This window comes from Podarcis filfolensis, assembly GCF_964270895.1.
Source record: "Podarcis filfolensis genome assembly, chromosome: 7".
NCBI classification, from domain to species: Eukaryota; Metazoa; Chordata; class Lepidosauria; order Squamata; family Lacertidae; genus Podarcis; species Podarcis filfolensis.
In genome coordinates this window covers 90,823,609-90,838,082 of record NC_139603.1, presented here as the reverse complement: position 1 = coordinate 90,838,082, position 14,474 = coordinate 90,823,609, and the positions used below count along the sequence as shown (strand labels likewise).

General features: G+C 47.3%; 2 protein-coding genes across 6 annotated transcripts in view; one reads left to right on the top strand and one right to left on the bottom strand.

The window, feature by feature from the left end:
- Positions 1–14,474, top strand: part of WDR97 (WD repeat domain 97) — a 46,206-nt gene that overhangs the window by 21,681 nt on the left and 10,051 nt on the right. For all 5 annotated transcript variants that reach the window (XR_014549928.1, XM_083621806.1, XM_083621807.1 and 2 more), the window contains 8 exons: positions 327–440; positions 1,078–1,551; positions 2,394–2,531; positions 3,165–3,269; positions 4,179–4,304; positions 5,984–6,187; positions 7,266–7,387; positions 7,981–8,140. Coding sequence is in view for 4 of the 5 variants with exons in the window: in XM_083621806.1 (XP_083477932.1) it covers positions 327–440; positions 1,078–1,551; positions 2,394–2,531; positions 3,165–3,269; positions 4,179–4,304; positions 5,984–6,187; positions 7,266–7,387; positions 7,981–8,140 (1,443 nt within the window). In the remaining variant the exon portion in view is untranslated. The remainder of the gene's footprint in view (positions 1–326; positions 441–1,077; positions 1,552–2,393; positions 2,532–3,164; positions 3,270–4,178; positions 4,305–5,983; positions 6,188–7,265; positions 7,388–7,980; positions 8,141–14,474) is intronic.
- SLC52A2 (solute carrier family 52 member 2) overlaps positions 6,513–14,474 on the bottom strand; it is a 304,222-nt gene continuing 296,260 nt past the window's right edge. The window contains exon 13 of the mRNA XM_083624236.1: positions 6,513–6,602. The gene's annotated coding sequence lies outside the window, so the exon portion shown is untranslated. The remainder of the gene's footprint in view (positions 6,603–14,474) is intronic.

The following is a 14,474-nucleotide window of genomic DNA, read 5'->3' as shown; positions in this document are numbered from 1 at the left end:
TCTGGCAAAAGACCCTTCTGAGTTTGGCCTGCAAAGTTAACCCGAGCTCCTCCTTTTCCTCGCCTTTCACCCTAGAGCCAGTGTGGTGGAGTGGTTAAGAGTGGTGGACTCGTAATCTGGGGAATCGGGTTTGTGTCTCTGCTCCTCCACAAGCAGCTGCTGGGTAACCTTCGGCCAGTCACTCTTCTCTGAAGTCTCTCAGCCTCACTCACCTCACAGAGTGTTTGTTGTGGGGGAGGAAGGGAAAAGAGATTGTGAGCCGCTTTGAGACTCCTTCGGGTAGCGATAAAGCGGGATATCAAATCCAAACTCTTCTTCTTCTTCAGCTGAATAAAGACTTGGATGCAATCAAAGAGTCCAAAATGGGTGCTTCCGTCTCACCCCCTTCACAACTCTCCTCAACCCCCAGTTTCCCTGGGGAGCCCATCAAGAGCGAGAAGGTAAGAGGGGGCCCACCTTGGCTCACCTGCTGCTGCCGCATCCTTGCCTCCCTCGGGGGCTGCAATTGGCAGGTGCGGCTTTCATGGGATGTCCTCCCTCAGCACCCTGACCAAAGCTTTATCCTGCCCAAGGCACCCCAAAGTGACTTCCAACCAAACCACGGAAATGAACAGGTTGGGGCCATCATTGCCTCATGAGGGAGGGAGTTCCACAGTTTCGCTCTGTGGTGCGTGAAGAAGGACTTAGTTTTATTTGTCCAGAATCTTCCTACTCTCAGCTTCGCTGGAGTTCTGACGCCACCCCAGAGCCCAGCAGAAACCCCCCCCCCCGCAGTTCCCCATTTCTCTCAGCCACCGCCAGAGGGAGAATCTCCCCCTCCCCTGTAAAAGAAACGGCCCACCCACTGTGGGTGTAATTCTATGTCTTTGGGCTCCAGCGCAGGAGGGTCTGGCAAGTCCCCCGAGGTGGACGTTGGCGGGTGTTGGGGTGGTTCTGTGTCCTGTGCCATTCCCTGGCTGGCGGGAGGCATTTTGGAGATGGGGGCAGAAGGTGCAAGCGAGGTGAGGGGGAAAGGAGTGGGGTACGCAGGTGTCCTCCTCTGTGCCTCACCTGGGCGACCATGGATTGTGTGCCTAGAGTGTCGTCTTCAAGGAGTCTCCCTCGACAGACAAGAGCCAGGAGTCTCCTTCATCGCCAGGCAAGAGTCAGGGGTCTCCTTCCTCGCTTGACAAGAGCCAGGGGTCTCCTTTGTCGCCAGGCAAGAGCCAGGGGTCTCCTTCCTCGCTTGACAAGAGCCAGGGGTCTCCTTTGTCGCCAGGCAAGAGCCAGGGGTCTCCTTCCTCGCTTGACAAGAGCCAGGGGTCTCCTCCCTTGCCAGCCAGGAGCCGGACGTCGTCTCCATCTTTCGCAGCCAAGAGCCAGGAGTCCCATCCATCTCTGCCAGTCGGGAGCCAGGAGCTGTCTCCCTCCTCGCCTGCCAGGAGCCAGGAGTCTTCGCCCAAGTCCCTGGGCTCCGTTTCCCGCATAAAGAGCCAGACATCTTCCAGCATCATCAAGGGCTTCTTTCCCGAGAGGCCGCCTTCTGGCAGCAAGGAATACTTCAGACTGCAGGTTGTGAGGCTTCTCTGGGCCACTGGCTCCTTCGCCCTTGTCCTCCTCCTCCTCCTCTAGCTCCAAGGAGAGGCCACAAGCCAGTCTGCTGCCAGGGCCTGAGGCAGAGAGTTGGCAATGCTCCTCCTCTCTGGCAGCGCCCTGAGCAGCTGCATTTCCAGTGTCAGGGCCGGGCGAGGGGGGGGGGGCTCTCTCTCCCTAGAAAAGCTAAGCTGGGGGACCACTGCTTAGGTGTGCTCTGGCTGGGCATAAGAAGCTAAGAAGAGCCTGTCTGCTGGATCAGGCCCACCTGGTCCAGCATCATGTCCTCACAGTGGCCAACCAGATGGGCATTAAGGGAAGCTCCCCAGCAGGACCTGAACGCAACGCTATTCTCCCCTCGTTGCCCCCCATTACCTGGGATTTAGATGTAGACTGTTCCTGGGTGTGGAGGTTCTGCCTTCGAAGCAGACCTCTGTAAGAAGAGCCTGCTGGATCAGGCCCATGGCTCATCTAGTCCAGCAGCCAGGTGCCTCTCTGGGGGACACCCACGAGGGAGACCTGAGCACTAAAGAGCATGTGTGTATGGCTGACAAGCTCTGTGTGACCTTCACAGGAGGGAGTAGGGGAAGAAATCCAATTCCGCTCACACCTAAAGCTGAATTTAGCAAATTCCCACTTTCCAAAAGAATACGAGAACTGAAATGCAGGCACCTGTCGAAAGTCACCCAATATTCCCTATGAAGTTTTCCAATGAGACAAGGTTTACAAAAATTCCAGAAGGGGTGGGGCAAGCCCCCAAGGTTTGCTGTTGGGGTGCGGAAGGCGGCTGCTGTCTGAACTGCCTTTCTCTCCCTTGCCAGGAGCTGGAGAGCCACCACGCGCCGCTGCCCAGGCTATCGTCTGGCTTCATCCCCAACTCGGTGGCCGCCCTGCAGTTTCACAGCCAGGAGATGCTGGCGGATGAGAGAGATGAGAGACTCGTGAGGGTGGTGGAGCCGGTAAGGCGGAGCAGGGCGTCCCCCCTGCACCCTCAGTGCCCGGCCTGCTGGGGGGGCGGCTGGCTGCGGCTGAGCAGAGAGGCTGCGGGCCTGGGCTGCCTGGAAGCCTGTGAAAGGAGCAGGCAGGAAATAAACTCAGCACCCAGAGAGGACAAACCTTGGCAGGGAGCGTGCAAGACACGTTTGAGACACCCTGGGGCAAAACCACAACGCAATGCCTGCTTGCTTTGCTGCTCCAACCTAGCTCTAACTGCTGGTCTTCCCAAGAGTTAAATCCTGGCAGTGATCTACCCCAGTTTTTGGGGGTTCAGGTCAAAGTTGTTGAGCTTCTTTGCGGGGAGCAACTTCAAACAACTTCAAAGTTGTTTGGCTTCTTTGGGGGGGAGCCAGTGATCTACCGGTGATCTACCACAGACGTCCAGTGATCTACCGGTCGATCGCAATCTACCTGTTGGACGTGCCTGGGGGCTCCAAATTGGCCTCCCACTTGGAAGCTGTCCCGGTTCAGACCTGCTTAGCTTGGGAAGTGCAGCCATCTCAGGAGGCTGTCTGTGGGTGGGGCACTGTGGGACACAAGGGGGGGGGTCTCCTCTTGGCCGAGGGGGCCTGCACTTTCCCTTCTGCTTTTGCTAGGAGACAGAAAGCCACTTGAGAACGTTCCCAGGGTGGAAGGAGGGCGAGGAGCCCAGGACACGGGTTTCTGAAGAGATCAGCAGCATCAAACCGAGTACAAAACAGGTAAGCGGGCACCTCTTCCTTACCTGGCATGGTCCTCCTGCCTCTCTCCTGCTGCTGGCAAGGGATGTCCTGAGAGGGTCCTGTGTGGCAAGGGACCCATAAGCCAGGGACCCCCAAGTTTCTCTCTCTGTGTGGGGGTCTCCTTTGGTTTTTCCTCATTTTGTTTTGTTTTAAATAAACAAAACAAACAAAAGATAAATAGCTTAAAGTATTTAATGCCTTAGAAATTGAACTTAATAGGTAAGTTAGGATCGGATAAAATGTCAGCGATGTGGATTAAATAAAGCAAATTACACATACATCTAGTTACAGATAGGTAGCCGTGTTGGTCTGCCATAGTCAAAACAAAAAAATTTTTTTCCTTCCAGTAGCACCTTAAAGACCAACTAAGTTAGTTCTTGGTATGAGCTTTCGTGTGCATGCACACTTCTTCAGATATGTGTATCTGAAGAAGTGTGCATGCACACGAAAGCTCATACCAAGAACTAACTTAGTTGGTCTTTAAGGTGCTACTGGAAGGAAAAAAATTTTTTGTTTTTACACATACATCTGGAATTGTTCTCAAAAATAAATATTCTGAAAATTGGTTCAGGCTATTATATCTATTAGGATGTCACATACCATTGGACAAAAAATATTTCTACTAAATATTATGTAAAATATGTTATTCCAGAAAATGGTCAAGAAACTGTGTTTAACCTTATAACTGCTGCTAAGATATAAATAGCTAAAAATGTGGGGAAGCATATATCTGCCTATATCTGAATGGAGAAAATTTGGTCTATGGTAACTATGGTTAATTTAGAAAGGAATGCATATTAACCACTCCAACGGGTTTATGGGAAACTGGCATTTTTGGCAATGTTTTGGAGGAACATTGTGAAAAATGGTTCCTCCTCTTTATTCCAGATGGATCTTCCTGAGGTCTTCCTGACGCAGCTGGATGAATCTCAATACCCAGAGCCGAAGAAAGAGCCTCCCTTCTTTGTCTTGCCATTCCTGGACATGCTGTGGTTCCAAGATCTTTTTCCTGAGGTGAGAGGCTGAAGGACAACGAGGATCTGGAGACCATCCCTGAGGGCCAAGGAGGGCCAAGGAGTCCGGCTGCCCACAGGACCTTCTCCCTGCCCCGTCCCTTGTATAGTTGGGGCTCTGCTTGCCACAGACCTGGAAGACAAAGATTTCCTCTACTGGCAGAGCCACTTTTGGTATAAATGGTCTTCTCCCAAAGGAAGAATGGCAACAGGCCTGCAACCACAGGCTGATCCTATATATAACAATAATAATAATTTATTATTTATACCCCACCCATCTGGCTGGGCTTCCCCAGCCACTCTGGGCGGCTTCCAACAAAACACTAAAATACAATAACCTATTAAACATTAGAAGCTTCCCTAAACAGGGCTGCCTTCAGATGTCTTCTAAAAGTTGGATAGTTATTTTTCTCTTTGATATCTGGTGGGAGGGCGTTCCACAGGGCGGGTGCCACCACCGAGAAGGCCCTCTGCCTGGTTCCCTGTAATTTGGCTTCTCACAGCGAGGGAACCGCCAGAAGGCCCTCGGAGCTGGACCTCAGTGTCCGGGCAGAACCGACTAGCCTGGAAACGACTTTGCTGTCCAACTGTGATCTGAAGGGATCTCTAAACCCAGCTGACAAGGACCCCTCCCTTAAGCTCTAGAAAGGTCAAATGAAAAAGAGCTTTAGATTTGTGTTTTGAAAGCCCAGAGGATGCAGAACAGAACAACTGTGTGTGTGAGAGAGAAAGAGAGAAAGCTTAACAGCCATGCCACCTATCACATGGGGAATAATTTTAACGAGAGACTCCAAATTCCTGTGTAAACCAATGAATTCAAATATCAAAGTATAAACAATTTTATTTGGGAAATGTGAGGGGAGAGAAGCAAAGAAAAGGGAAAGGTGACAATATTTCGCTCACAGACGACATGTAACTTAGCTAGTTGCGTTTCACCTGCTTGAGTGAGTCTTGGGTTTCAGAGGATGTGCAGAGTTCTGTGCAGAAAAGAGATTCAGAGAGAGCGAGAGTGAGCTTCTTTCCTCACCTCCTTGGATGGTTCTGAGGAGACAGAGGAGGTTGAGGGGACGCCTCCCCTTTATGGCAATTTGAGACCGATAAGCCCCCGTTTCTTAATGGCGATGGGGGGGGGGCGTTGTCTGGGCCAGTGTAAAGAGAAGCTCCATCTCTTTGCCAGTGGTCCCAATGGCCAGAAGGGTATTCAGAGGCTGTTTACACCTCCATAGTTCTTCCTAAACTCCCATTGCAAAAGAACTAGCCAGTTCTGGAAGGTTGGGGTGTTGTAAAAGTAACATTAGGTTTTCACCTTAGAGGGAAGGAGGGCTGTTACTCACTGGTAGAACATTTGCTGCTAGAGACCCCCAGAGAGAGAAGATAAGCTGTGCACATTTTATCTCTATGGGAGGGTGAGAGGGTGGTATGAATGAGCAGATTCCTCCGGGGCAGCGTGTGGGTCTGGGGCAGGCTGTGTGACCGTTCCTTTGGGTAAGTTGGCCTCCCGCAGCTCCTGCGACTGCTGGGGCCATTTCTTTTGCTCTTTCAAGACCCAGCAGGCTCTTCTGGTTCTCCCGGAGGAAGGGCATCAGCTCAGAGGCGCTCCTAGAGTCCTCGAATTGGAAGGGACCCCCTGGGTCGTCTGGTCCAAACCCCCACAAGGCAGCTTCCCTTCCCTCTCACCAGGGCTTTCCGCCGGAGATGACCTTGAACGAGTTCTTGACGAAGATGATGGCCTTCTTGGTTACCACCAGAGACTTTGGCCAAAAGGCAGAGCTGGTTGCAGCCATCGCCAGCCTGAAGGACGAGATGGGGAATCGGATGAACGAGCTGGTCTGCAGCACCTTTATCCAGGTGTTGAACAAGAAGGACGACCCTCCCTCCCTCCGGGTGAGGGTCACTCTGGGCTCCTCGCTTTGTGCTGCCATGCAGATCTTGCCTTGCATATTCTGCTGGGGGAACACACACACACGCATGCGTGGAGGGCTGGCCTTCTACCATCCCCAGCCGCTGGCTAAAGTTTCTGGTCTTCATAACTGAGCAGCCCCTCAAAAGGAAGCTGGGATCTCCTTTTGAGAGCCAGTGTGGTGTAATGGTTAAGAGCAGTAGACTTGTAATCTGGTGAACCGGGTTCGCGTCTCCGCTCCTCCACCTGCAGCTGCTGGGTGACCTTGGGCCAATCACACTTCTCTGAAGTCTCTCAGCCCCATTCACCTTATGGGAGAGGAAGGGAAAGGAGAATGTTAGCTGCTTTGAGACTCCGTAGGGTAGTGATAAAGCGGGATATCAAATCCAAACTCTTCTTCTTCTTCTCTTCTTCTTCTCCCCACTGGGTCTGGTGGAGAAGGTACTTAGGCCCAAGGGAACTTTTAAAGGGGTGGGAGATGTTTTTGAAGCAAAGCAACAAGGGGAGGAAGGGGAGCCAGCGGTTGCAAGTGCTGCAGACGTCGTTCCTGAAGACAGTTCTTTCCTTCTGGTGGAAACTGCATTTTCCCAGGAGGGGAAAGAGATTGTGTGCAAAAGGCAGCTCTTCCCACAGCCAGCAGTCCCCAGTGTTGTGCGTGCCAGATGGAATGTGTCCCCCTTCACCCCACCAGAGAGGGAGCCCCCCCGCCTGTCAATAGATTTCAACTTCCCTGCTGGCCAGACCCAGGAGTGACTTGCAGGGCCATAGAATTGTATCATTGGAGGGGACCCCAAAGGTCATTCAGCCCAACCCCCTGTAATCCAGGAATGCTGTATCTCAGGGCAGCTGCTTTGCATATCCAAGACATCCCCACACACCCAGGTTCGTCATCTCCAGGTTAGGGAGTTTGGAAAAGACCTCTGTCTCTCCTCCTCTCTTTGCCAAAGCCCGTGGGGAGCCACTGCCAGCCAGAGTAGGCACTGCTGGCCCAGGCTGGCCCTTGGCTTTGTGGGCTCCTGTGTCTGCCTGCCAAGATGCCTTTGTCTTCTCTCGACATTCCAGGAAAGGAGGCATCGGAAGTTCATCCTGGGCACCTTGCAGGCCCTCGTGAAGATGGACAAGGACAACAAGGACCTGATAGTGGAGCTCATGACCTTTTACATGCAGGCTTACACCCCAGACAAGTAAGGGCCGGGGGGGGGGTCACTGGTAGGAGCCTAAGCCTTAAGGGGGGCAGAGGAAACAAAAGGCTTCAGGACAGTTTGTCCAGCTTTTCAAAGTTGCCAGCTGCTCTGGCTGGCTCTATCTTGATTGCTCTCTCAATAAACAAAACTCCCCCTCTTTAAAAGAAAACGATTTTAAAAGATTTTACTGAAAGGGCTGTGTTGAAGTTTTGTTTAAAGGGAAACAAAACAAATGCCACAGGTGAATTGATTTCAGCACAGCTTCTTTTATCCGCATGGTTTTGAAATCAGGTTTTAGGACCACGTGGATTTCCAAATTGCCCGCCCAAATCTGTTCCCTCATGTTTGCCTTCAGTTAGCAAGTTACAGGCAGCAGAGACCACCCCCTTCCATCCTTGCCTAGATGCACATTCTCAAAGAGCAGGTGGACAGCAACCGGCAGGGGAGAAGGGGTGTTTAAGGAAAAACATTCCTCTAACTCATTGCTCTGACAGGTATTTTATGGCTCAGGTCAGCAAATGTGGTGGAGTGGTCATGGGGGTGCAATTCCCCCGCCTTGCAGCGTGAGCCCACCTGCCTCTTTCTCCTTTCAGGGTCGTTATTCACAATCTGATGCAGGAGGTGGGAATACAGGACGCCCACAGCTATTTCACCAAGGAGCTGAGCTCCTGGCCGGTGAAGGCGAGCGACTCCAAAGAGACGATGCGAGGAACCTGCGACCGCTGGCTGGAAGGGAAGATGCAGGAGCTCAAGGTTCCTCTTCCTCCTTCTCTCTTCCTTCGGCTGGGGAGGGGTCCCCTGGCTCCAGGCCCCCCCCCCCCCGCTACAGAATCTGTCAAACTCCGCAAGCAGGAGCCAGGCTGAAATCTGCAACGCACCCATTCTCTCCTGGCCTTTTCTCTAGCGTGTCAGGGAGGAGTCAGGGTCTGTTTTCATACAGGTGCGGCTCAGAAAGTAAGGTTCCCTCCTCTGGGAAGAAACCAGTCATTTGCCAGTGAAGTTCCCCAGCCAGCAGCTTCCCTACTTGAGTTGTCTGGGTAGCTAGAATTATCTCCCTTCGTCAGAGAGGACGGTCTGGCTTACATCGGCTGAGTACAACCTTCAGCTAAAAAGCTAACTTTCATTAAGGCTTTCAGCCCAGTGAACTTCAGGGGTTGGGAACTTCAAATATGGCCCCCTCGGGCCTCTCTATCTGGCCCTTGGGAGCTATGAGCTCCTTGAGTGATTTAGCCAGGCTGGAATCCTGATCTTGAACTGTGACGACGACTCTTGCAGAGAGATGCGATTGTGTGTGTAGATGCCAGCATGTTGGACAAGGGAGAGTTTTACATTCATTGCTCCGCCTACAGGCATCGGCTGGATTCCAACCTCAGCAGCCAGGAGCCCAAGCTGTAGCACCAGAATCCAGTCCAAATGTCAGGGAGAATCGATTAGGAGAATATGGTTGATGTGCCAGCCTATAGATGCTCCACTTAACCACCTCTAATCTGCCAGCATTTTAAGCAGGAATGACTCACCTTCCCCCCCCCCGCTGCAAAATAATAATAATAATAATAATAATAATAATAATAATAATAATAATATATTTATACGCCGCCCATCTGGCTGGGCTTCCCCAGCCACTCTGAGTAGCTTTCAACAAAATATTAAAATTAATATTTTTATGCCCCCTCCAATTTGCCATTAAAAAGAAATCAACTCCTCCTGTGGATCCCTTGCTGGGATGCTATGACACCAAAAGCTTTTAGTGACACCCCAAATGTGCTTTTTTAAAATAAAAAAAAGCTTAATTATTTCCTGAGAAAAATGAACTAAAAGCCATTTTTCACCGACTATTTCTATAGATCACCTGCTAGGATACTGCGACACCAAAGGTTTTTTATTTGGTGGGCCCCAAAGACCTCACCCGAAACTTGTCACTTAAAAATATATATATTACGGGAGGACTTCCGGTTAGCGCCGGCGCTTAATGGCGGATCTCAACCGGAGCTCCGGGAGAGATCTGCTTCGTGGGTTCGGGTCCTGTCAGCTACGGCGAAGCGGGGACCCCTAAAAATCACAGGCGCGTTGCCTGTGAACTGGAGACTCGGCGGGCACCTTTGCGCCCCCCCGACGCTGCGAAATAGCCTTTTTAAAGGCTCCGGAGGAGCGGAGGGGTCTTGGAGCGGTGCTGAGAGTCGTCTTCACCCAGCCTGCGAAGCGAAGCCGCGTCGCCATTAGCGGAGAGCGCTGACTTCTTCCCGGGAAATTGGATTAAAAGAACAACTATCCGTGAGTAGGATTGACCGCTAAAATATAATTGGACACTAAAAGTAAAGAAATTGGGCACCGAGACGGACAAGCACTAAAAAGGAAGTCTGCTTTCCGTTCTGTAGCAAGATCAAAGCGAAAGGCATTCTAGCTGTAACTGCTTGAGAGGAAACTTGCGGGATTTAAGAAATCCACCACCAAAGCAAAGAACTCCCCCCCCCCCCCGAAGGCAGGAGGGGGGGGAAGAAGATTTTAAAAGTGTTTCCCTGCCAATTTAAAAGAATTGGATTAAGTATCGCTGCTCTTTAACCTGGGATCGGACTGCCGGAGAAAAGGAACCGGCTAAGGACTGTTGCTATAAGAAGCTAAAAAATATCTCAAATTGACTTTGGTTACTTCCAATTTGAAACACTGTTTCTGTGGTATTACAAAGTTACTTACAGGACACTATTGACTGGGATCCCCTTGAAAAAGGAAAGAAAAATTGAAAGGGACTAGGAAACTTTTATTCCTTCTTTTTTGAAGAGTGTGGGATTACTTTGAGAAGCATAGAACTGACTCTACGCCCCCTAGAGGACCTACAAATTGTTTCAGCATAGAACTGACTCTACGCCCCCTAGAGGACCTACAAATTGTTTCAGCAACAAGTGGAGTTTAAAATTTGAGAACTTTGTTTGTGAGTTTCAAAGTCTGGGAATGACCTTGACTAAAAGACTTTGTTATGGCAGATGGTAAAGAGAAAGGGGAGTTACAAGAAACAACCTTGAGATCTGGCAGACAATACAAAATTGACACTTACATGCAAAGAAGGGCTTCTGTAACAGGAGCCTCTGGAACTATAGTGGCTGCAAAGCCAAAAGTGAAAGCAATGTCTACAGAAGAATCATTTGCTAAGGTATTGGAGAAGATAAATGACTCTTTGGAGGAACTAAAAAAGCAAGGTGCGGAGACTAAATTGCAAGTTGCTGAAACTAAAGTACAAGTTGCTGAAACAAATAAAAAAATTGAAGAAATCTCTGGGAAAATTGACCTAAATACTAAAAGTATAACTGACCTAGGGAATAAAGTGAACTCAAATGCAGAAGCAATTGGGAAATTATTGGAAGATTCATCTATAACACGAAAGATAGCCGAGGAAGCTAAGGAAATTGCAACTGCTGCGGAGGAAAAATTTCCACCAGTTTACAAGAAATTGGATGAATATGAACTGGCACTCTCTATGCAGGATATGCAACGCAAGGAGAGGAACCTGAGGATCAGACTTGTGCCGGAAAAGGAAGGAGAGAACTTGGTGGATGATTTGACAAAAGAATTTTCTGATTTTTGGAAGCAGGAGCTGAAGAAAGAAGATTTTAAGATAGAAAGTGCATTTAGATTGGGAATAAGACAGAAGAGAAATCGACCCAGAGATTGTCTTATTACCTTAAGATCAAAGGAGGAGCGAGATAAAATATTGAACCTGCACTACCAAACAGCCCTTCGAATTGAAGACTTTTTTATTGAGATCTTTAAAGACATCCCTAAGAGTATCTTGGACGCAAGAGGACATTATAAAGACCTGGTGACACTGCTGAAGAAGAACTACATACCATTCAGGTGGGAATTTCCCCAAGGCTTGTCTTTTAAATATAAGGGAAAGAAGAGAAGAATAAAGACTGTAAGTGATAAAGACAAGTTCTTGGGAGAACACGAAGAAGACCTACAGAAAGAGACATTTCCAGGACAAGGGCATCCATCACTGGACACGAATACGGTACCACCGACAGACGAGGAACAAAAACAGGGAGCTGTAGGAGGAAGGAGTAAATAATCCCATCATGGCTCTGCAACTTCTAACCTGGAATTGTAATGGCTTAAATATTCCCAGGAAGAGAAAAAATATATTTCATGCCTTAAAGAAAGACCAATTGGACTTGATTTGCCTACAAGAGACCCACGTGACAAGAGCACACAGAAAATTATTAATAAATAAAAGACTGGGACAGGAATTTATATCTTCAGACAGAGTAAAAAAGAGAGGAGTGGTGATCTATGCAAAAGAAAAATTGCAACCGAAACAAATTTTTAAAGATGATCAAGGAAGATATTTGGCAATTGAAATTCAATCTCAAGGAGAGAAGTATTTGATAGTGGGAATCTATGCACCAAACGAAGGGAAAGCTGAATTTTTTAAGAAGTTGCATGAAATTTTGATGGACCATATGGATTACAACTTAATTTTGATGGGAGATATGAATGGAGTGGTTTCAACAAATATGGACAAGGCACAAAGACAGGTAATAACAAAAGATGGAAGACTACCAAAGACTTTTTTTGAAATGACTGACAATATGGACTTGATTGATATTTGGAGAACAAAACACCATTAGAAAGAGAGGGAACCTTCTTTTCTGAAGCCAAAATGACATGGACAAGGATTGACCAAATCTGGGTGACTAGCAGTATGGCTCCGAATATAAAAAAAGTAGAAATCTGCCCAAAAACTTTCTCCGACCATAATGCTGTAAAGATGGTGATGAGGCAAACAACAACTGGTTCCTTCAGATGGAGAATGAATGACACCTTATTTAGAGACGAGGAGATCTGCAAGAAGGCCCAAAAAACCTTGAAAGACTATTTTGAAATCAACTTAAGGTCTGAAGTAGAAAAAAGAATAGTATGGGACGCTAGCAAAGCCGTGATGAGAGGGTTTTTGATTCAGCAAAATACTTTAAAGAAGAGAAAGCAAAATGAGAAAAAGGAGAGAATTTTGGAAAAGATAAAAGAAGGGGAAAAACAATTAAGATCGAAGCCAAAATCCCAAGAGATTCTAAGAGAAATCAAATTTCATCAAACACAATATATGGAACTGATGAATCAAGAATTAGAGTGGAGAATTAAACAAATGAGACAAAAGACTTTTGAATCTGCTGATAAATGTGGCAAGTTACTGGCTTGGCAAATAAAGAAGAGACAAAAACTCAACACGGTAACAAATATAGAAGTGGAAGGAAAAAACATAAGCAACCCAGCGGAAATTAGGAATTGTTTTCAGAACTACTTTAGACAACTTTACACACAAGGGCCGCAAAAAGAAATGGACATACAACAGTTCCTCGAGGAAAATGGGCTGAAAAAGGTTTCGCATGAAAGTAAGATAATATTGAACCAGGAGATATCAGCACAAGAAATAGAAGATGCCATTCAAGGCATGACGCTGGGCAAATCCCCTGGACCGGATGGACTGACTTCCAAATACTACAAAGTTTTGAAGGAAGGGTTGATACAACCTTTGAAGGAAGTCTGCAATGAGATTATGGAGGGGAAAAGGGCACCCGATACGTGGAGAGAGGCCTACATTACACTTATACCAAAGACAGAGACTGAAAAGACCCAACTTAAAAACTACCGACCCATCTCGTTATTGAATGTGGATTACAAAATCTTTGCTGATATTTTGGCAAAAAGACTGAAGAGAGTTTTGATGGAGGAGATTCACGGGGACCAAGCGGGCTTTCTCCCAAAAAGGCACTTGTCGAACAATGTAAGGAATATAATTGACATTTTGGAAAAGCTGGAAGTGAACATAAACACTAAAGCTGTTTTGATATTTGTGGATGCCGAGAAAGCCTTTGACAACATTTCTTGGAGTTTTATGTTGAAGAACCTCCGGGGGATGGGGGTAGGCCAAGGGTTTGAAAATGGTATAGGTGCAATATACTCTGAACAGAAAGCCAAACTAATTGTAAATAATGTGGTTACAGAAGAGTTCAAGATTGAAAAAGGGACACGCCAGGGGTGCCCTATCTCCCCATTACTTTTTATATCGGTCCTGGAGGTTTTGCTTAATATGATTAGGAGGGACCAGCTGGTTAAAGGGATTCAGGTCGGAGCTAAACAATATAAATTGAGAGCATTTGCAGATGACTTAGTACTTACATTGCAAGAGCCAGAAGCTAGCACGAAAAGAGTTTTGGAAATAATTCAAGAGTTTGGTCAAATGGCAGGATTTAAATTGAATAAGTCTAAGACAAAGGTTTTGGAGAAAAATCTGACACAGATAGAAAAGGAAAGGTTCCAGAATGAGACAGGGTTGACTGTGGTTAAAAAAGTGAAATATTTGGGTATAAATATGACAGCTAAAAATGTGAATTTGTTTAAAGATAATTATGAAAAAACTTGGAGAGAAGTGAAAAAAGATTTGGAGATTTGGTCCAACTTGAAGCTTTCCTTGTTAGGCCGTATTGCAGCTATAAAGATGAATGTATTGCCAAGAATGTTGTTTTTGTTCCAAGCATTGCAAATAATTGATAAAATGGATTGTTTCAAGAGGTGGCAAAAAGACATATCTAAATTTGTCTGGCAGGGCAAAAAGCCCAGAATTAAATTTAAGATACTAACGGATTCAAAGGAAAGAGGGGGGCTTGCCCTGCCAGACTTTAAACTTTACTACGAAGCGGCAGCTTTCTGCTGGCTGAAAGAATGGCTACTTCTTGAAAACACAGACATTTTGGATTTGGAAGGTTTTAATAACATTTTTGGGTGGCATGCATATTTGTGGTATGACAAGGTTAAAGCACATAAAAGTTTTAAAAATCATATTGTCAGAAAAGCACTACTAAATGTCTGGGACAGATATAAAGACTTGCTGGAAAATAAAACTCCAAGGTGGCTGTCGCCAATGGAAGCTAAGGCAGTTAAAAAGTTAAATATGGAGTCCAAGTGGCCAAGATACTGGGAAATTTTGGAAAAGGAAGGGGACAAATTGAGATTGCAGAGTTTTGAGAAATTAAAAGGGAAGGTGAGAGACTGGTTCCACTACCATCAAATAAATGAAGCGTTTAAACTGGACAGTAAA